The sequence below is a fragment of the Saimiri boliviensis genome, chromosome 1 (genome assembly GCF_048565385.1).
Source record: "Saimiri boliviensis isolate mSaiBol1 chromosome 1, mSaiBol1.pri, whole genome shotgun sequence".
Classification (NCBI taxonomy): domain Eukaryota; kingdom Metazoa; phylum Chordata; class Mammalia; order Primates; family Cebidae; genus Saimiri; species Saimiri boliviensis.
Window position 1 is genome coordinate 133,689,034 of NC_133449.1, and position 23,347 is coordinate 133,712,380.

General features: G+C 48.3%; 1 protein-coding gene across 4 annotated transcripts in view; it reads right to left on the reverse strand.

Moving 5' to 3' along the window:
* Window positions 1-23,347, reverse strand: part of PLCG2 (phospholipase C gamma 2) — a 180,694-nt gene that overhangs the window by 46,594 nt on the left and 110,753 nt on the right. For all 4 annotated transcript variants that reach the window (XM_074404665.1, XM_003938062.4, XM_074404659.1 and 1 more), the window contains 9 exons: window positions 22,566-22,684; window positions 19,679-19,764; window positions 17,582-17,702; window positions 12,280-12,448; window positions 8,056-8,160; window positions 5,747-5,836; window positions 4,932-5,107; window positions 2,416-2,616; window positions 755-874 (listed from right to left, as the gene is read on the reverse strand). In XM_074404665.1, coding sequence (XP_074260766.1) covers window positions 755-874; window positions 2,416-2,616; window positions 4,932-5,107; window positions 5,747-5,836; window positions 8,056-8,160; window positions 12,280-12,448; window positions 17,582-17,702; window positions 19,679-19,764; window positions 22,566-22,684 — 1,187 coding nt within the window. The remainder of the gene's footprint in view (window positions 1-754; window positions 875-2,415; window positions 2,617-4,931; window positions 5,108-5,746; window positions 5,837-8,055; window positions 8,161-12,279; window positions 12,449-17,581; window positions 17,703-19,678; window positions 19,765-22,565; window positions 22,685-23,347) is intronic.

Consider the following 23,347-nt stretch of genomic DNA (forward strand, 5'->3'; position numbering starts at 1 on the left):
GACTATGAGGCTGTGTGACTCCAGCCAGGTCACTTAACCTCTCTAGGCCTATTTCCTCACTTGTAATAACTAGACCTACCTCTCACCAGTCGTAGCAAAGGATTCCATCAGATGAGGCCTTGAAGGCAGCCCGGTGTCTAGAACACAGTGAGGAACTCAATCTATGGCAGACTGTTACCACCACAAGGATACACAAGGGAAATCCTGGGGCTGGGGAGATGGAGGACAGTAGGATATACGGAGTCTGAGTCACTACCCTGCTCCTTGTCATTCATCGAAGTGGGGGAATCTGGTGTTTTGGGATAAAATTAGAGAATCACAGGCCTAGAGGAGGTTGGGCAGCAGCTGCAAATAGGAGGAAACCAGATCTGTATCATCACGGCCCTGGGCTGTATAGGCTCAAATCCCAGCTCCAGCAATCACTGGCTACATGCTTCAGCAAGTTATTTAACCCTAGTGTGCCTCAGTTTCCTCCTCTGAGAAATACGGATCATGGTCATGTCAACCCCACAGAGCTACTGGAAGGCAAAGTGAGTTACTGCAGAACATGCCGCCCTGGAGAACGCAGACTGTACCTGGCACGCTGGAGTGCACATTCTCACAGTGGCTTTTGCTGTGGTTGTCGTCACTGTCGCTGATGCTCAGGGGCGGGGACACTACAGGTGAGCCCCCACCCGAAGCTCCCCCTTGGATCTCCACACCAATCCTTGCCAAGCCCCTCTGGAGGGCATGTGCCTCCCACCCTTGCACCCACCTGAAGGTGATGGCGTAGGAGTCGCTGCCCTCTCGCTTCCGGATTAGGAAGGCTCCGTCCCGGGGGATCCTCATCAGCATGTCCTCTGCCTCTCCGCGACTCAGGCTGTCATAGTACCACCTGCGGCACAGGGCCAGGGAAAACGGCCAGGTGAGCGGTCTCCGGGCAGTCAGTGGGCCACCCACAGAGGATAACATAATGGCGCCAGTGACAACGACCATGGAAATCACATAATGGGCTTCCCCAGCCAAAGACACCTCAGAGAAGAGCAATTTGTGAAGAGAACAGTGGGAGACACAGTGGGTCTGTTTCAAGACCAAAATAATACACTGGGCCAAGCACAGTTGTTCACACGTGAAATCTCAGCACTTGGGAGGCTGAGGCCAGAGGATAACTTGGAGTCAGGAGTATGGGACCAGCCTGGCCAGTATAATGAAACCCCAGTGCTACACAAAATAAAATAGGCCAGGCGCAGTGGCTCACGCCTATAATCCCAGCACTTTGGGAGGCCAAGGCAGATGGATTGCTTGAAGTCAGGAGTTCGAGACCAGCCTGACCAACATGGTAAAACTCCGTCTCTACTAAAAATACAAAAATTAGCCAGGCCTGGTGTCATGCACTTGTAATCCCAGCTACCTGGGGGGCTGAGGCACAAGAATCACTTGAACCTGGGAGGTAAAGGTTGCAGTGAGCCGAGATTGTGCCACTGCACTCCAGCCTGGGAGACAGAACAAGATTCGGTCTCAAAATAAACAATAAAATTAAGTAATTAGCTGGGCGTGGTGGCACACACCTGTACTCTCAGATACTCAGGAGGCCGAGGTAGGAGGATCACTTGAGCCCGGGAGCTCGAGGCTCCAGTGATCCTTGACTGGTCCACTGCACTCCAGCCTGGGCAACACAGCACCACCCAGTCTCAGAAAATCGATTTATCTTCACCCACCTAGGCAGCCCAAAGCTGAAAGGCCAGGCTCCCAGGAAAGCACAGTTACTGCCACGTGTCTCAGGAAATCGGAGGCAGAGAGCACAGCAGGAGTTTCAGAGGGTTTTGGGTTGTTGTCGGGTTATTTCTCAAAATGAGAAACACCAAGTTTTAAAAGGCAATCCATAGGAAAATTTGACAGAAAAAGTGGGAAAAAAAAGAAGTTGTGGTAAGTAATACGGTCGCCACAGAAATGTATACTTTAGCAGCTTTCTGCTTAAAAATTGTTTTTTTTTTTTTAATTCCCGGAATGTGCTGACCCTTTGCAAAGCCTACCCTGATACTCATTTCACTAGATTACAAAATCAAAGGGAGACCTTTGCAATTTTTGTTTCCTTGTTCACTTGCAGAACAAACAGAAAAGAGCTCTGAAAGGTAGGATACCCCTGGTCAGAATGACCCTCTGAAAATCAAAGCCCAAAGCTTCAGGGCTATGAAGATAAAGCAGAAGAAAGGGAAAGGAGACAGGCGAGGGAAAGAAAGACAGAAAAGACAAAAGGACACAGGTCACGGTGCCAGGAACTTGGAAACCGGCCACCTTTGCAATTTTGAGACCCTGGTGGGCCGGAACAACGGTGTCCTGGCGGTCTCACCCAGCTGAAATACCAGGCCAGCTTCTCCACCTGGTAGAGATAACCCGACCACCACCTGCCTCCTGCTCCACCCTCAAGACACGTACGGCTTGGACTCGTGGGGGTTGGGGTTGGGCACAGGGTCGGTGAGCCGCAGCTCGAATTCGGCACAGCGCAGGTGCGTCTCGCGGTAGTGCTGGATGAGGGCGTAGATGCTGTTGAAGGTGAGGTTGTCAGTCAGGTAGTACTTCAGGGTCCCATTCTCCATGGTGGAGCGTATCCGGCAGTGCTGGACCCGGCCTGACCGCCTGCAGAGAGAGGATGCCATCAGTGCTGGGAGAGCGCAGGCAGGGCCATTGCCATAGCCAGGGCCTCGGAGGCGGAGACATCACATGCAGCCACACAACCTTCCCTCTGCTCCCAGAGCAGACACAGGAGGCCCGGCACACTGGCTCACACCTGTAATCTCAGCACTTTGGGAAGCCAAGATGGGTGGATTACCTGAGGTCAGGAGTTCAAGACCAGTGACGTCTCATCTCTACTAAAAATACAAAAATTAGCTGAGCGTGGTGGTGCTTGCCTATAATCTCAGCTACTAGGGAGGCTGAGGCAGGAGAATCGCTTATACCTGGGAGGTAGAGGTTGCAGTGAGCCGAGATCACATCACTGCACTCCAGCCTGGGAAACAGAGCAAAACTCCAACTCAAAAAATAATAAGACGACGACGACGACACAGGGCCTACACCCCGAGCCTGGATTCCAGAACATTCTACCTACTTCCCCCATCTCCCTACACCCCCTTTAATCTACTGCTTCTCTAGAGCCAGAATGCCTGGATTCAAATCCCAGCTCTGCCATGTATGAGCTAAGTGTCCTGGATCAGGTCACCCATCCTGTCTGAGCCGTGGTGTTATTATTACCCTAGAGGTCTGACAGGGACAGTAATAGTGTCCACCCCGAAGAGGCATCCTCAAGAGGAAACGAGACCACATATACACGGTGTCTGGAATGCTGCCCTGCACACAGTAAGCATCATTTCAGTGTCCACTACCACTGTTATGTACATATTATTAGTATTCTAATTTTCAGCCAAGTGCACTGGCTTACAACTGTAATCCTAGCACTTTAGAAGGCCGAGACCAGAGGATTGTTTGAGCTGAGTTCAAAACCAGCCTGGGCAACACAGTGAGACTCCAGCTCTACAAAAAAAATTTAAAAATTATCCAGGTATACATGGATGAACCTGGAAACCATCATTCTCAGCAAACTGACACGAGCAGAAAATCAAACACCGCATGTTCTCACTCATAAGCAGGTGTTGATCAATGAGAACACATGGACACAGGGAGGGGAGCACTACACACTGGGGTCCGTTGGGGGGAAATGGGGGAGGGACAGGGGAGTGGGGAGGTGGGAAGAGATGGCATGGGGAGAAATGACAGATACAGGCGAGGGGACGGAAGGCAGAAAACCACACTGCCATGTGTGTACCTATGCAACAATCTTGCATGTTCTTCACATGTACCCTAAAACCTAAAATGCAATTAAAAAAAAATATATATATATATACACATATATATACACACACACACACACACACACACACACACACACATATATATATATATATATAAATTATCCAGGTATAGTGGCATGTGCCTGTAGTACCGGCTACTTAGGAGGCTGAGGTAGGAGGATTGCTTGAGCCCAGGAGTTTGAGGCTTCAGTGAGCTGAGATCACACCACTCTACTACAATCTAGGCAACAGAGCAAGACCCTATCACAATTTTTTTAAGTGACAGTATTATAATTTCCCTCCTTCAGGTCTTGCCTTATTTCAGGAAGGTTTTCCTGACCATTCCTCACATCATGGCATCAGAGACTTCTCTCACAGACTTTCATAAATCCCCAGAACTCACATTAAACCCCCTCAATAAAGGGAGGGATGTCCCTCTATCTTGCCTTGTTTCACTGCACTCATCACAACTCTACTTGTATATCATTTGTTTGACTACTTTTTCATTGCCCATCTCCCTCAAAAGAGATTCTAATGTCCAGGAGGACAAGGACATTGTCTGTCTGGCGTAAGTACTGCGCCTAGCACCGACTACGCCTTCAAGAAGTGTCTTTTAACACACGGAGACATGGATGAGTGGACGAATGAACGCACAAGCTCATCACAGCTTCGTAAAAACAGCCCTAGAGTCCCCCTTTTACGGAGGAGACAGAGATGCTAGGAATTTGGCTGAATCATCCAGAACCACCGGACCCACTCCAGGGCCGGGATCAGGGAGGTGAGTAAGGCCTCATCATCTAAGAGTAGAGTCAAATGTTGTCTTTGTTTAAAATGTTGGTATTTTATTCACTACAGACTTTTTGGCATTCCTTTTGATTTTTAAAAATATTGCCTTGTAATCTCCTTAATCTGGATGACTGTGTCCAGGTGAGTCACACTCAGCTCATCCTTCTCCCGGCCTAGAAGAGCCCAACAAATGAAGGCTGGGTTTCGGGTCTCAGCCTATGCTTCCTGCCTGAGCTAGAACCACTCACCACCCCACCTCATCTGGCCAGTGTGGAGGAGAAGGTAGGGGAAGGTAGGGGTTCCCTGGGTCAGGGACATTACCAGAAGGACAGAGTGTAGTCATTGGGGAAGGTCTCGCTCTCCCGGACCAGGAAGGTGCCATCCTTGCCCCCTGTCTCCATGCAGTATTCCTGCAGCAACTTCTCAGCACTCGTCCTCTTCTCCACCTTCTTGTGGAACCATTTCTCCCCAAAATGCAGCTCTGTGGGAGGTATATCCTAGGCCACAAAGAGAGGAGGGGTTTCTGAAAGCCTTGGACCAAACCCCAGCATCACTAGACAAGCACCTCTGCCTCACCCTGACCCAGGGCACCAGATAACATAGACAGGCCAGCTCAGCCAGTCCTCGCTCAAAGGAGTCCGGGAAAACAGCACCCGCTATCCTCCTCCGTTTGCCTCCCCACTCCTGAGAGCCCTCATTTGTGGTGGCCTCCTGGCATTCTGAGACATGGAGTGAGGGGTTGCCAGCACAGCCCTCCATTCTGTTCTTTCGAAGTCTCAGAGCCATGATGCCCTGGGGGCTACACAAAGAAACAGTGGGAAAGACGACCACAGCTGGAGAAGAGGGGAACAGGAAATCTGGGACCAACCCAGAACACTGGCCTCCATCTAAGGCCAATCAGGCGCTTCAGGGAGTAGGAAAGCGTCTTGAACATCATTGGTGAAGGCACCTAATGAAGCCAGCCAATCAGAGACAAGCTAGCCATGTCATGGTACCCAGAGTAGCACCAGCATCTTCAGGTGAGAATCCTCTTGCAGCTGGCCAGAGAAGCCACATGGGAAGGAGGTCCCAGGGGGTGGCTAGTTCTTGGGAGCCCCTGGGGACCTCCTCCCTATGTGGCTAGGGTCTCCCCCTACCTGGGGCACTTCCTCCTCCATAGTCTGTTCAATGTCATCACTGAAGGACAGCTTGGCATCGGCGATGGCGCAGTAGTGCCGAGTCCATTTCTAGAAAGCAAAACTGGTATTAGTGCCCCCCGAAGTCTCTACCTCATCAACTATGGAGCCCAGGAGCCCTGCAGAGCATCACCCCAGCATCTACTGTGGATGTGCTTTTCCGGGTTCCATAGACATTTGTGTTGACTTCACTGAATTCAATTCCCTTCAAGGCATTTCTTTTTAAAACATTGATGTGTTTGTTTTGAACTTCTTTCAGTATTTTTTTGGACTTTTAAAATCCATGTGTTTAAGGTAGGTACAACTCCTCATCATTTTCTTTTCTATTCCATCTACCTTTTGAGACTTTCAGGATTTTCTGGCCAGTTTGCTAGAAACCTTACCTTCAACATTTACTTGTGACTTACTTTTTTTTTTTTTTTTTTTTGAGACGGAGTCTAACTCTGTTACGAGGCTGGAGTACAGTGGTGTGGTATCTTGGCTCACTGAAACCTCTGCCTCCCAGGTTCAAGCGATTCTCCTGCCTCAACCTCCCAAGTAGCTGGGATTACCGGTGCGCACCATCATGCCCAGCTAATTTTTGTATTTTTAGTAGAGACAGGGTTTCACCATGTTGGCCAGGATGGTCTTGATCTCCTGACCTTGTGATCTGCCCATCTTGGCCTCCCAAGGTGCTAGGATTACAGGCATGAGCTACTACACCTGGCCCAACTTAATTCTTTGGTTCTTTTTTTTTTTTTTGGCCAGGCATGGTGGCCCACGCCGGTAATTCCAGCATTTTGCGAGGCCAAGGTGTGTGGATCAGTTGAGATCAGGAGTTCAAGACCAGTCTGGCCAACATGGTGAGACACCATCTCTACTAAGACTATAAAAAGGAGCGGGGTGTGGTGGTGCACACCTGTGGTCCCAGCTACTCAGGAAGCTGAGGCACAAGAATCACTTGAACCTGGCAGGTGGAGTTTGTGGTGAGCTGAGATTGTACCACTGCACTCTAGCTGGAGCAATGGAGCAAGACTATCTAAAATAAATAAATAAAAATTAAGTATTGCCGTTGATATAATGGTATCTAGGATATAAGAACAGACAAGTAAAAATATACTCAAAATGGATATACATGATAGGTAAAGGGATAGAAGCAGCATCAAAGCCTGAAAAATAAGGTTTCTGGTGGAGCGACCCTGGATTGGGGAACACGAGAGAGTCAGGACAAACTAAATGCACAGAAGCACCGAGTACTGGATTCCAGACCAGAAAACAAGCCCAAGTGGACACAGTGGTAACAGTGAAAGGAAGTCTATAGACTAATTATTGGAATTCTACCAATGTCAGTTTCCTGACTGTGCAGATTATGCTATGGTTATGTATCATGTTATTAATAATATTTGGAGAAGCTGGGTAAGGGTAGATGGGAGTATCCCATACTATTTGTGTGTGTACATAAACATATTACATTGAATGTAAAATTATTTCAAAATAAAACATTAAAAATGCAAAAGGAAGGCCGGGCGTGGTGGCTCATGCCTGTAATCCCAATGCTGTGGGATGCCAAGGTGGGCAGATCATGAGGTCAGGAGATCAAGACCATCCTGGCTAACCCGGTGAAACTCTGTCTCTACTAAAAATAAAAAAATTAGCCAGGCATAGTGGTGGACACCTGTAGTTCCAGCTACTCGGGAGACTGAGGCAGGAGAACTGAATGAACCTGGAAAGTGGAGGGTGCAGTGAACCAAGATTGGGCCACTGCACTTCAGCCTGGGCAGCGGAGTGAGACTCCGGCTTAAAAAAAAAAAAAAAAAGGAAAAGGAAAATAATGTTGGCCAGGCTTAGTGGCTCACATCTAGAATCTCAGCACTTTGGGAGGCCAAGGTGGGAGGATCGCTTGAGCCCAGGAGTTTGAAATCAGCCAAGGCAACGTGACTAAATCCTATCTCTGCAAAAATATGAAACATTAGCCTGGGCCACTGGTGGTGCGCACCTGCTGTCCCAGCGAATCAGGGAGGCTGAGGCGGGAGGATCACTTGAGCCTCAGAAGTCAAGGCTGCAGTGAGCTGTGATCACACCACTGCCCTCCAGCCTGGGCGACAGAGTGAGACCCTGTCCCACAAAACAAATAAATAAAGTTTAAGTAGGAAAGTAAATCTGCATGGCAAAAACTGACTTGACTGAAAATGGGAGTAAGACAGGCGTATTCTCAGAGCTCCCAGCAGGGCTCCAAGAAGCAGCTGGGAGTGGGGTGGCCACAGCGGCTGCGGGAAGGGACCAAGGCCCACCTGGTCGATGGAATCCCACATGTACAGCTCTCCCTGTTGCTTGTGCTCATCCTTCTTATCCTCCACGTTGACATCCACGTCACCTCGGGGGCCCAGCTTCTTATGCTGAGGGGAAAACACATACACAGCCTGTCTCCACAGACACCCAGGCTTACGTCTTCGGGTCAACAGCCTTCACCTGCCTCTGCCCATGCAGAGCCTTTGCACTGCCTGGCCTCCCTCTCGGTCTGTTCAATTCTGCCCTCCAGGTTACCTTGAACGAGGAAGAAGAGCTTTCCTTACAGCTTGATCTAAAAACAGCCCACACTGGCTGGGTACAAGTGGCTCATACCTATAATCCCAGCACTTTGAGAGGCTGAAGCAGACAGATCACTTGAGCTCAGAAATTTGAGACCAGCCTGGCCAACACGGCGAAACCCCGTCCCCACAAAACTACAAACATTAGCTGAGCGTGGTGGCACATGCCTGTAATCCCAGCTACTTGGGAGGCTGAAACAGGAAGATCGCTTAAACCTGGGAGGTGGAGGTTGCAGAGAGCTGACACTGAGCCACTGCACTCCAGCCTGGGTGACAGAGCAAGACTCTGTCCCGATAAAGTAAAGTAAAATATGTAAAAATGAAACAAAATAAATAAAAATAGCCCACACTCCCCGCCCCGCCCTGCCGCTCTCTAGCCCCCGGCCTGCTTTATTCATCTCACATTCCCCGCCCTACACACACCATGTGTTTGTCTTCCGGCCTCCCTGCTAGAATATAAGCCCTATGAGGGAAGGGATGCTGTTTTGCTTGCAGTTGAGCCTCCTGTGCTGGAAGAGCACTTAGCAGACAGTAAGTGCTCGGTAGACACTCAGTGAATAAATGACACCCCATGTGCCCGGCCTTCCCCAGCACACAGGGGGAAAGGCAGGCTGCAGTCCAGAGGGAACAGGCGGGACCCACTGGAGATTAGACTAAGACGACCTGGGTGCAAACAGCACTGCAGCTATTCTACCAGCTGGGTGACCCCGGGCAAGTGGCTGCACTTCTCTGATCCTCAGGCTTCTTATCTGCAAGATTAAGAGTGATGATAACTGGTCTCCCGTTCAGCCAAGAGTCTGTAAGTTGAGGGTCATGTAACCTGGTGAAGAAGCTCAGGATGAGAGTCGGATCCAGATTTGAATTCAGTGCCTGTTACCTTACTGGCCATGTGACCTTGGCTGAGTCATCTTCAGAGTCTCAGTCATCCGTCTCATAAAATGGGGATGTGACAGACCCTGTGGGATCCCTTAAGTCAAAGAACTTGAAAGGTAAGTGTCAACAGTGAGGCAGGACCTCAGTGTCCTGTTGTGAATGGCAGCACGATAAAGGCATGGGAAAACAGGCTTTGAGGGCAGACCAACTTGGCCTTGAATAATTTCCTCAGCAAACACTAAATGTGTGACCCTGGCTGAGCTACTGAACCTCTGAAACTCAATGTCCCCATCTGTAAAGTGGGCTAGGGCTGAGGCTATTCATCCTGCAGTGTCATGACAAGACCGAATAAGAAGGTATGTATGACCATGCCCAGCCTGGTGCATGGTACACAGTGACTGTGTGGCCAATGCTGTTTCCACCCCATTTCTTGAAATAGAAAGAAGGGAGCCACAGGGTATCAGGAGTGGGGAACAGGGTGCTCTAAAACGGGCCTTCAGTATTTCACATCCCAGAACAAGAGCTGAAAAATCCCTGGGAACATACAGCAAACCATCTAATGGAAACAGAAGGAACGAGCTGGGAGCAGGGAAGAGCAAATGCAACCAGGATGCCCTGAAGACTCACACACCAGGTGACAGAGAAACCATGGACCCTCCACGGCTGAGCTCCTTCCACGGCTGAGCTCCCTCCACCCCTTATCCTGCCCTCACCATGCTGGAATGATCCCTTGGCATCCCTGAAACAACTGCCTGGGTGCAAACAGCAATGCAGCTATTTTGTTAACTTGTGACCCTGGGAAGGTGGCTGCACTTCTCCAGGCCTCACGCTTCTCATCTGTAAGACTAAGACAATGACAGCTGATCTCCTGCTTTGGAAAACATCTGTACCTTGAGGGTCATGGTCTTAGTCAAACACTCCCTATGCACTGACGCTCTTACCCATAGGAGCACCAAAATCTCCTCCTCTGGCTGGGCTTGGCCAAAGCTCCTTGCACGGTTTGGTGTTTCTCTGTGGATGGGTTTGTCTCCCTATCAAACCATGACCTCCTGGAACATAAGGATTGTGCCCAATGCATCTTGGTGGCCCAGTGACAATTTAGGGTACATGCCACATGTTGACACCACCACACCCTTGTATGTGTTATTCCCCCAACCTGGAAGGACATCCCCCTTCTCTGCCTATTGCTATGGTCTGAATGTCTGTGTCCTCCCAAAATTTATAATGTTGAAACCTAATCCCCAATGTAATGGCATTTGGAGATGGTGGCTCTGGATTTGGCCGTGTCCTCACCCAAATCTCATCTTGAATTGTAGCTCCAATAATTCGAACATGTCATGGGAGGAACCTGGTGGGAGGTAACTGAATCATGGGGGCGGGTCTTTCCCATACTGTTCTTGTGATAGTGAACAAGTCTAATGAGATCTGGTTTTATAAATGGGAGTTTCCCTGCACAAGCTCTCTTGCCTGCCACCATGTAAGATGTGACTTTGCTCCTCTTTTGTCTTCTGCCATGATTGTGAGGCCTCCCCAGGTGGAACTGTGAGTCCATTAAGCCTCTCTCCTTTATAAATTACCCAGTCTCAGGTAAGCCTTTATTAGCAGTGTGAGAATAGATAACACAGAAGGTGATTAGGTATGAGGGTATAGCCCTTATGAAGAATGGTGCCCTTGTAAAAGAGGCTCCAGATAGCTTCATGTCCCAGATGGCTGTTTATTAATAAAGAGAAAAGGATGGGACATCTGACATGTGCTTGCTTACCAGAAACCATTTGCTCTGGACACGCTTGGACTTCCCGTGCTCTGAGCTGGAACTCAGATGTGCCTGAGACCCAGCATCTCCCACACAAACAAGGACAAAGCCCCTTCACCATTTTTGTGTCATGAGCTCCTTCAAAATCTGGGGAAGGCTACAGGCCCCTTTCTCAGAATATTAATAATATGTAAAATTACAAAGGAAACTCGATTATATTGAAATATGATTAAGATATTAAGCAAATATTTGCAATACACTAATAGATGTGTTTCTTTATTAACATCTTAAATAAGATCTAGAGGCAGATCTAATAACCTCCATAATTCCAAAGTGGTGACGAGCATAACATTATTTTGAAATATTTGCAGTAATTGTAAATGTGATATGAAAATACTCATAACTTCCGCTGGTGACAGAGCCCCCAAGTGGCTTATTGCCAATGTTCATAATGGAAGGAAGTATTAAATTTTATGTACAGGTTCATTAAAGATATAATTTTTGTTCTGCTGAAGTTCACATGCCTCTCTGATTCTAACCGTGGATTCTTTGGGGGTCTGTGAAACCCCAGTTGAAAACTGCTGCCCAGAGAGATGGTAGAGCAGAATGTGGGGTCCTGGGACCCTCAGTCACCTCGTGGGGTAGAGCTCAAAACTCCCAGAATGTTCTCCCTCCCATGGGGAAGAAATCAACTCATATGCTTTAAGCCACTGCATACCTGGTCTCTTTATCCCAGTAACTCAAAAATCCAAATGTTACTATGGCATCCCTAGGCAGATATAATCACACATCTCCCCTGCAGCACTGGGAACGTCAGCTCTATTGCTGCACTCAGCCTTTTCTAGCAACTGCTTGCCTCCCACACCCAGCTGGAAGCTCCAATCACAGGAACAGCCCCCAGGTCACTGGACACCTCCAGCACCTCACATAGGGCTGAGAGGGGTGTGAGGAAGGTTCTCCAATGAACGAATAAAACATAGAGTTAGCACTTAATGTAGCACCAGCTACAGGACAGGCTCAGTTCCACTCATTCTGCACGCCTTTCCTCACATCATGCTCCCAGCAAGCTAGCCAGGTGGATTCCAGTGTTATCTCCCCCAGAGACTGGTGAGAACAGAGACCCTGAAAGATTAATGACTTTGTCTGGGGTCACAATGTTACTAAGGAAAGCAGGTTTGAGCCTCTGTAGTGGGACCTGGAGCAGGATCAGTAGGACACAGAACTTGGTGAATGGGACCTGGAGTCGGGAACCAAGCCACTGGGCTCCCTGGACAGCTAACAGCAGTACTCAGAGTGCCTACCTTGATGATGATCTTCTCCCGCAGCTGGCTGGGTGAGGGCAGCTGGTCAGCGCTGGCCTCCGTGGGCTTCATCAGAAGAAGATCGCCAAATATGTCTTTGAAGACCTTGGCCATGTGGCGCTGCTGCTCCACGCTGCAATGCTCCTCAATGGACAGGATCACTGGGAAGCTGCAGGTGGAAGATGGTGGGCGGCTCAGCAGGAGGAGTGCACACCTCTGCATCTGCCCCACAGAGGGACCAGGGCAGCTTGGCCCCAGGGCAACAGAAACCGGGTGTTGCTGGGGGCATGCGCCCCACACCTGCCCTCCCAGAAGGAGAGGACCTCATTCTGGGTATGGGGGCTGGAGCCCTGGGAGTCAGAACAGCTGTGATCTGATTGGGGCACTTCCCCACACCCCAGAATGCACCGCTTACCCTCATCCCAGAATGCACTGCTTTCCCACACCCCACAATGCACTGCTTTCCTACACCCCACAATGCACTGCTTTCCCACACCCCACAATGCACTGCTTCCTACACCCCACAATGTACTTTCTCTTTATTTTTTCCCATCCACTCATGTCTTTAAACTTACAGAACGAAATCTCTAATCATTTTTTTATTTCAAACCTACAGATAAGACGAAAACAAAGTGCAATGAGCACCCATGTATGCTTCACCTAGGGTCACCAACACTGACACTGTTCCATGAGTGCATCTACCTACTTTGGCATTATTATTATTTTCTGTATTTACAAAGGGTTTTGGTTTTATATATTCTCATTCATATGCACACACAGGTAATTTGTATATATATGTAGGCATACATTACTTGTATATATGTATATAAGGTATCTGTATATTTATAGATCATTTGTGTGTGTATATCTGCAGTTGATTTTTGTTATCTTTAAGGGTTATGGTCCATAAAGTCACCAGCAACACTGATTGGTAAAAACCTGAGCCATTGCTCCTAAGGGGAAAAACAGGGTCAGGGCCTTTTGAGTCTGTGGTCACCATATTTTCCTCAACTGATCAATATCTGACCTTGTTTTATGTGTGCTGTTTACAGACATATGATTTGTTACATGCTGTTGATTGACATTGGGCTCACAGCCAGCATCACTGTAATTCATGCCTGAACGAGGTGTATCTGACACAGGTGTTTTCTCCATAAGGCACATCACAGCCTTCTCGGGCTCAGGAACACCAGACAGCTCTTCAGCACTGTGCTTTGGGCCATTAGAACAGCAAAATCACTAAGGTAAAACTCAAAAACAGGAAAAATGTGGCACTCAACAGATGGTGAGAAGGACACTTGTTGAAGTTTTCATGCTGTAGACAAGGAAGGTGAGCGCAGCTCTGCTCGGCCTGAGCCAAACACGTGTGCATGGCGTGAGCCTCATTCTCCACACTTCGTGTGTGTCTGAAAGTGACCTCAGAGTGCTTTGAGATTTGATTTGGGGTTACAAGTAAATTTTAGCAAGTAGGCAAATTCACAGTTACAGAATTCACCAATAAAGATCACCTGCATCCTTCCATATCATGTGAACATGTATGTATGTATACATTCACATATCAATAGTATGTGTGTATACATATATATGCCTATAAATACATATATATATATATACACATACTCCTCCTGAGGGAAGAGAAAAATCATTTATTTTTTTTCTTTTTTGAGACGGAGTTTCGCTTGTTGCCCAGGCTAGTGTACAGTGGTGCAACCTCGGCTCATTGCAACCGCTGCCTCTCAAATTCAAGTGATTCTCCTGACTCAGCCTCCTGAGCAGCTGGGGTTACAGGTTCCCGCTGGCATGCCCAGCTAATTTTTTTTTTTTTTTTTTTGAGACGCAGTTTCGCTCTTGTTACCCAGGCTGGAGTGCAATGGCGCAATCTCGGCTCACCGCAACCTCCGCCTCCTGGGTTCAGGCAATTCTCCTGCCTCAACCTCCTGAGTAGCTGGGATTACAGGCACGTGCCACCATGCCCAGCTAATTTTTTGTATTTTTAGTAGAGATGGGGTTTCACCATGTTGACCAGGATGGCCTCGATCTCTTGACCTCGTGATCCGCCCGCCTTGGCCTCCCAAAGTGCTGGCATTACAGGCTTGAGCCACCACGCCTGGCCCTAATTTTTTGTAGTTTTAGTAGAGACAGGGTTTCACCATGTTGGCCAGGCTGGTCTCGAAATCCTCACCTCAGGTTATCCACCCACCTTAGCTTCCCAAAGTGCTGGGATTACAGGTGGGAGTCACCATACCCAGCCTATCTTTATACTTCATTTGCACATGTATTTAGGTTTCCTCTTGAACCATCTGAAATGAAGCACAGACATCCTCCACAGGTATCTCTTAAGAACAAGAACATCCCCCTACATAACCACACCATATCACCTCAGGAAATTATCTCTAATTAATGATCATTAGACATATAGTCCATATTCAAATGTCTCCAATTATCCAAGAAATACAGTGTATAGATGAGTTTTTCCCCAACGATAATCCATTTGAGGCTTGTGCATTGCATTATCACGAAACAAAAGTATTCTAAAGGCAGCTATGTCACTTCCATCAACAGGAAACCACATCACTCAATAGAAAAGAAGAGAAAGTCGAAAATAAACAGATAGTGTTAAAAATAAAATCCTTAATCACGTTTCAGCTCAAGTAAATCACGGCCTCATCACTCCTGGGAAGCATCATCTAACCTACTCCTCCAACCTGGTCCACACACCCTTAGGAGAACATAACAGCTCAAAAGCTTTTAGAACAAAGGGTACCTAGTAAGTTGGTATCAAAACTCAATTGGCAGCAAAATCTGAACTATGTGAATGAACGTTGCTTGCAATCATTTCTTTAAATTCCTCTTAATACCAATAAGGATGAATTTTGCGGCAAGAACATTAATGCATTAATGCTTGATTAAAGAGTTCTAGCCCTAAAGGTGTTACATGATTCCAGACTTATTTTAGCCAGAAAAAAAACTTCCTCTAGCCACAAATAAAATAATGTTTTATGAACAACTATCAACTCCCAACCATAAGCATTTATGCCCTGAAAATGAAAGCAAGTTCTCAAAGCAGTAAGAAGCCACCCGATGGCCTCTGTTAATATAGGTTCCTTCCAACTGACTGGTGGAGGTCGGCACTAAAAAGCGTTAGGGCCCTCCCTAAGAAGGAGAATGCTGCAATGGAGAAATCATAAGCCTTCATTTAAAGGTTTTCGCTGAGTGGGAAAAGACATCTATAATTAATAATTACATGGTCTCACAGCAACACCTCCCCCCAGCTCGAGGGATTTCTGTAATCAGTGCAGTAAAAACAACCAATCAGACCGAGCACAGTGGTTCACACGTGTAATCCCAGCACTTCAGGAGGCCAAGGCAGGAGGATCACCTGAGGTCAGGTGTTCAAGACGAGGCTGGCGAACACAGTGAAACCCTGTCTCTATAAAAATACAAAAATTAGCCAGGCATGACGGCAGATGCCTGTAATCCCAGCTACTTGGGAGGCTGAGGCAGGGGAATCGCTTTAACTGGGAAGGTGAAGCCGAGACTCCGCCACTGCACTCTAACCTGGGTGACAGAATAAGACTCTATTTCAAAAAAAAGAAAGAAAGAAAGAACCAATCATATTGACTGAACACTTCCTCGATTCCAGGTACAGGATTAAGCACTTGCTATATGGCATCTCATTTAATACTCACAACTACCCTATGAGGTACACACAATTATCACCTCTATTTTTTTTTATTTTTTTGAGACAGAATCTTGCTCTTGTTGCCCAAGCTGGAGTGCAATGGCACCATCTCAGCTCACCACAGTCTCTGCCTCCCAGGTTCAAGTGATTCTCCTGCCTCAGCCTTCCAAGTAGCTGAGACTATAGGTACCCACCACCATGCCCAACTTATTTTTTGTATTTTTAGTAGAAACAAGTTTTCTCCACGTTGGTCAGGCTGGTCTCGAACTCCTGACGTCAGGTGATCCTCCCACCTCAGCCTCCCAAAGTGCCAGGACTATAGGTATGAGCCACCACGCCTGGCGATCACCTTTATTTTTTAATGTGGGAATAGAAGCACAGAATTGTAATTGCTTTGCCCGAGCTAGTACTTAACAGCTGGACTCAAATTCAGCAAGAAGGACTCAGAATTTGTAATTCCAGTTTTAACTTGAACACAGCCAGGTCCATCTGTTTACCTCTTGGCCATGGCCGCTTTTGCACTTCAGCAACAGGGCTGACTTGCTGCAACAGAGACCACAGGGCCCAGAAAGCCTGAAATATTTCTATCAGGCCCTTTGCAGAATATCAGGCCCTTTGTTGACCTCCAGCCCAGACAAAGGTCTTCTGGTGGGACAGAAAAGAATGAGACCGGAGTCAGAAACCCTTGAAATGAACCTAAATGTTCTCACCCACTTAAGCTCTACTTGCCTTAGATGACTCATCTATTAAACGGGGATGACCAGGCCCACTTTCTGGCAAAGAATCAAGATGATCACATGTACAAAGCACCTGGCACAGAGCCCAGCCCAAGGGGGTATTCAAGAAATACGAACACCCCCGACACCACCACCACTACTGGTTGCTTGGATTCCGCCTGCAGAACTGGGCAGAAAAGACAGAATTAGAACAGAAGGAGAATTTTTAACTTTCCTTGTCTTTCCTTGTCTCTTTCTCTCTCTTTTTTTTTTTTTAAATTAATTATTTATTTTCTTGGAGACGGTCTCATTCTGCTGTCCAGGCTGGAAAACAGTGGTGCAATCTCAGCTCACCGCAACCTCTGCCTCCCAGGTCAGGCAGTCCTCCCGCCTCTACCTCCCAAGTAGCTGGGACTACAGGCACATGACACTGAGCCAGGCTAATTTTTTTTTTTTTTTTTGTATTTTTGGTAGAGACAGGGTTTCACCATGTTGCCCAGGCTCTTTTCAAACTCCTAACCTCAAGTGACCACATCTCAGTCTCCTAAACTGCTGGGATTACAGGCATGAGCCAGTGTGCCCGGCCTTTCCTTCTCTCTTGAGGGTTCTGAAAGTGGGGGCTAGATAGAATGAGGAGGTGGGCAGGAGCACTGAGCAGCCACAGGGTTCCCTAGCCAGAGCCTCCTCGGGGCTCTCGAGCCAGGGAGCAACTTGAACTCGGCCCGCAGAGGGTGCCAACACATGGGTGAGGACTTGATGGCAATGGCTTTCGCCAAGATGGAGCCCAGTCCTTCATGTGTTTGAAGGGAGGCGTCTATGCGTGTTTGCCAGTCTTTCCATCTGTCCATCGAACCCTACCTGCCTTCCCCTTTAAGTCAAACGGCCCAGAAATCAGCCAACTGACCTCGAGGTCACAAAGGCGTGGTCCTTGATGGCCTGCACGACGTCATCAAACTTGATCTTAGTGGTCCGCGTCCAGCCGTGGTAGATGACCGGCCTCCCATCGGGCCCGTCCCAGCAGTCCACTACAGGGAGAAACGCGCAGCCTGAACACCATGTGTGATCACCCACAGCCCCAAGGTCAGCCCTCGGCCCACATGTCAGTTCCGTTACTAGACACAGACGCCCAGGCTCCCTCCACTCCACGGCCAACACGAGGACACGGGTCTCCCTGTGGGCTTACATAATGCAGTCAGCTGTCCGAGACAAGCCAGTTTCAACGCTTCTTTTTAAAGATTTTACCACGTGTTTTATTTTCTGACTTCACCTGTTGAAAACCCTGACTGCCTCTTCTGCCCGTGGAAATAATACAGAGCAATGAGCAATTGATGTGTCAAGGTTCATAGGAAAATTTTCAAACAGAAATGGGTCACATGGAAGGTGAACAGCCCCAATATTTTCAACTCCTGGGGGGCACAGGAGCTGACTGCTTCGAGCTTTACTTTTCTTTTCTTTTTTTTTTTTTTGAGACAGAGTTTCACTCTTGTTACCCAGGCTGGAGTGCAATGGCGCGATCTCGGCTCACCGCAACCGCCGCCTCCTGCGTTCAGGCAATTCTCCTGCCTCAGCCTCCCGATTAGCTGGGATTACAGGCACGCGCCACCACGCCCAGCTAATTTTTTGTATTTTTAGTAGAGACGGGGTTTCACCATGTTGATCAGGATGGTCTCGATCTCTTGACCTTGTGATCCACCTGCCTTGGCCTCCCAAAGTGCTGGGATTACAGGCTTGAGCCACCGCGCCCAGACAGCAAGCTTTACTTTTAAACATTTGCTTTTTCCTGAGGGAGGTGAAAATCATAAACAGAAAAAAAGTCTCTGGAATACCTGCTACAAAACACTGCTTCTGTGATGAGTGCTTTTGGAAACACTGGTGCATAACTCAGTGGTTGTTGCCTTTCTTTTTTTTTTTTTTTTTTTTTTTTGAGACAGAGTCTCCTTCTGTCGCCCAAGCTGGAAGGCAGTGGTGCGATCTCAGCTCACTGCAACCTCTGCCTCCCTGACTCAAGCGATTCTTATGCCTCCGCCTCCCAGGTAGCTGGGATTACAGATGTGCACTACCACACCCAACTAGTTTTGTATTTAGAGACGGGGTTTCACCATGTTGGCCAGATGGTCTTGAACTCCTGACCTCAAGTGATCCACCCGCCTGGACCTCTCTCAGTGCTGGGATTCCAGGCGTGAGACACCACACCCAGCCAGTTGTTGCCTTTTCTCTGCCAAATGCACCCATGAGCCTTTGGTGGGAAGGAGGCTGAATGGAAAGAGCCTTCCAGTCTCCCTGTAAAGGAGGCAAATACACTAAGAGAAGGAAGAAGGGAAATAAGGCCTCTGACATCTGCCCAGCCACACATGCCACCTGACGCTTCTTTTCTTTTCTGTTTAGACACAGAGTCTCACTCTGTTGCCCAGGCTAGAGTGAAGTGGCACAATCACAGCTCACGACAGCTTCTCCCTCCTGGGCTCCAGCAATCCTCCCACCTCAGCCTCCCAAGTAGCTGGGACCACAGGCGCACACCATCACACACAGCTAATTTTTTTACTTTTTGTAATGACAGGATCTTGCCATGTTGCCCAGGCTGGTCTCAAACTCCTGGCCTCATGCAATCCTCCCACTTCAACCTCCCAAAGTGCTGGGATTACAGGCATGAACCACCATATCCAGCCCTAATGGTTCTTTTTCAGTTGCTCACAGAGCCCCAATCCAGGTGATACGGTGTACCTGAGCACACCTAGGACCCAGCTGCCAAAACACAGCAGGTGTGTGTCTGCCTTCCTCTAATACCAGCCCAGGAAGATGCTAAGAAGATACAGAGGACAGGAACTCTGTCTCAAAAACAAAATAAGAAAAAGAAACATCATACTCTAACCCCATAAATATGCACAGCTATTATTAGGTGTCCACTAAAACGTCTTTAAAATTTGAAAGAAAGCACAGACCAACCACACGGTTATCTTCAATCTGCTGTGACCGTGACTTCCGCCGAGAAGGAGCTACTCACGTTCGATGCAGCGACAGCCCATGCGCAGGCAGCGGATGTAGGCCTCTGTGGACGACTCACTCCGCAGCTGGTCACCTGTGAGGTACCTGCAGGAGATAAGGCAGGTGGACGTGTGGGGCCGACAACCACAGGGGCTGGGGGAGAGCCTGCAGCTCAGGGTGTCCTGTGGGAACTTCTCAGCCTGAACCCCCAAAGCTCTGAGTTCTTTCATCTAGAAAGACTCAAAGCTAAAGCCTAGGACAGAAATACACAGTCCTACAGCCGCACTGGGCATGAGCTTTGAACTCGGGCCACAGTCGCAGAAGGTGGCTGCTGACCACCTGGGTAATGCAAGCGTGGGGTAGAGAGGACGTGCTCTTTTGAGGAGAAGCTGGTCAAAGCAGGTCAGAAGCAAAAACCTATAGAAGATGAATTAACAAGGCCCCATGACCATCCTTGGGGTCCTCGGTCTCAACAGGGATGGGCGCTTCTTTAGATATCAGGGCTCGAGGCCAGGCACAGAAGAGGCGTTCAGCAACCGTCAGAGGAATCAGCTATTTTAGGAACCAGACCCACCAGAAACGCCGTAAAAATGACTCTTTTTATGCACTTTCTTCCTCACTTTCGCCCCCACTTTTTTAAAGTTTGTGTTCTGAGGCCAGGCACGGTGGCTCATGTCTGTAATCCCAGTACTTTGGAAGGCCATGGTGGGTGGATCACCTGAGGTCAGGAGTTCAAGACCAGCCTGACTAACATGATGAAATCTTCTCTACTAAAAATACAAAAATCAGCCAGGCGTGGTGGTGCACACCTATAATCCCAGCTATTCGGGAGGCTGAGGCAGGAAAATCGCTTGAAACTGGGAGGCAGAGGGTGTGGTGAGCTTGCACCATTACACTCAAGTCTGGGCAACAAGAGTGAAAATCGGTCTCAAAAAAAAAACACGAAGAAGAAGAATTTGTGTTCCTCACACTGGGGCCTGTCAGAGGGTGGGAGAAGGGAGACGATCAGGAAAAGTAACTAGCAGGTAGTAGGCTTCATACCTGGGTAATGAAATAATCTGCACAACAAACCCCCATGACACCAACTTGACCTATGTCACAAACCTGCACATGCACCTTTGAACCGAAAATAAAAGTGTTTTTTTTTTTAAGTTTGTATTTCTTAACTGTCTTCTAGGTTTTCTAGAATTCACCACGCTGAAACACAAACTCAACATGAACACAAACTCGCAAAATGATGGGCATAGTGGGGAAGAGACAACCATGAAATCAATTTGCCCCTGAAAGTGATCTGACCTTCCCAATGCCTGAAGCATAACACCGTTAAAAGCCTTTTCCCGGCCAGGGACAGTGGCTCATGCCTGTAATCCAAGCACTTTGGGAGGCCAAGGCAGATGGATCACAAGGTCAAGAGATCGAGACGATTCTGGGCAACATGGTGAAACCCCATCTCTACTAAAAATACAAAAATTAGCTGGGTGTGATGGTGCACACCTATAATCCCAGCTACTTGGGAGGCTGAGGAAGGAGAATCACTTGAACTACGGAGGCAGAGCTTGCAGATGACCCCCTGGAATGGCACTTAGGAAAGTCCCCACCTATAGCTCTGGGAGCCATGACCCAAGGACCTCACTCCTCACCCTGTAAGACAGACTAAATACCAGCTCTTCAGTGCAGCATCCTTTATCTTCTCTCTTTTGCAGTCAGAATAACCATCCCAAGAGGCCCCTGTGAGCATCTTGCTTTCTGGTTAGAAGTCCTCAGGGTCTCCCTGACAGCTCTCATTGTGACCTACAAGATCCTGCTCCAGCTGGCCCTGTCAGCCGCCCCTCCTGACACCACTCTCCCGGATTCTGCACTGCAGCCTTAGAAGACGGCTCTCACTTGCTCCTACCCCAGGGCCTTGGCACATGCTGCTCCTCTGTCTGAAACACTTCTCCCCTTGCCACCTGCTCCCCACCTCTGCAAGTCCTACTCTGTGGTTAACTTCCAGTGGAGGCCTTCCTCCCAGCACATGAGGACGAGGCTGCTCCTGCCTGTTCACAGCCACATCCCCAGCTTTAAGCAGGCACAGGGTACACACTCCTTATGAATCAATTCAGTGAGTCACTGAATTGCCTTGCTGTGGCCACTGTGAGATGCCCAAGTCTTGAAAAACTAAGTTTTCTAAGTTACTTTAATTACTAAGTTACTTTAAGTTACTTTCATTTTTGTTTTTTGCTTTGCTTTGTTTTGTTTTGTGAGACAGAGTTGCACTCCTGTTGCCCAGGCTGGAGTGCAATGGCCCGATCTCGGCTCACCACAACCTCCACCTCCCAGGTTTAAGTGATTCCCCTGCCTCAACCTCCCGAGTAGCTGAGATTACAGGCATGTGCCACCATGCGTGGTTAATTTCGTATTTTTAGTACAGACAGGGTTTGTCCATGTTGATCAAGCCGGTCTCAAATTCCCGACCTCAGGTGAGCCACCCACCTTGGACTCCCACAGTGCTGGGATTACAGGCATGTGCCACCATGGGTGGTTAATTTTATATTTTTAGTAGAGATAGGGTTTCTCCATGTTAGTCAGGCTGGTCTCGAACTCTCAATCTCAGGTGATCTGCCCACTTAGGCCTCCCACAGTGCTGAGATTACAGGCTTGAGCCACCATGTCTGGCCAAGCTACTTTCGTCTTTACTAGCTTTTTAGGGCCACAGAAAACAGATTATTACTTCAATGCCAACTGGAAAAGGGAGGTGCGTTCCCCGCTCCTTCCAGAAGCTTCTGTGTATTCTCATCCAAGGAATACAGCACTGCATCCTCCACCTGCTTCACAACATGGCTCACCAGAGCAGCACATGGGACACCTGCCTTAACCCTCATGTGCTCTGTCTTGCCCAGCCCATCACAGGCATGTCTGAAACTCACGTGTTATGTGACGAGGAGATCCAGTAATGAGACAGGGGGTTGTTCATGTCCTGCATATCCACCGCGTCATACTTCTCATCCCAGATGCTGTTTTCTCGTGAAAACAGGTACGTGAGGAACTGAAAGAGTCAAACACGAATACTAAATCATGACGCTGACAGGACGGATGGTGTCTGCTTGTTTCTGGTCTGTGCCCACCCAGGGGAAGAGATGCTGCTGAGACATGAAATCAACAGACGATCTCCAGACCTCAATTACCCACATTCTCAATACAGAAGGCTCAGGCTGCATCAGGCTGCAGTGACATGTTTGTTCCATGGACCTGGACAATACTTTCTTTTTTAATGTTTATCCTAAAATATTTGCTACTGCAAGGGCTTATCCTTACCATATATATGTTGTTGCTGATTTTCGTTTGTTTGTTTTTTGAGACAGACCTTGCTCTATTGCCCAGGCTGGAGTGCAGTGGCCCAATCTCAGCTCACTGCAACCTCCGCCTCCTGAGCTAAAGCGATTCTCCTGCCTCAGCCTCCCAAGTAGCTTGGATAACAGGTGTGCACCACCACCACATCTGACTAATTTTTGTATTTTTAGTAGAGAGAATTTTACCATGTTGGCCAGGCTGGTCTCAAACCCCTAACCTCCAGTGATCCGCCCACCTTGGCCTCCCAAAGTGCTGGGATCACAAGAGTGAGCCACCAACCCCGGCCTCATATGAATATTTTAAAGCAGGAAAGTAGCATGAACATTTGTAAATCCACTACCCAGCTTAAGAGAGTGTT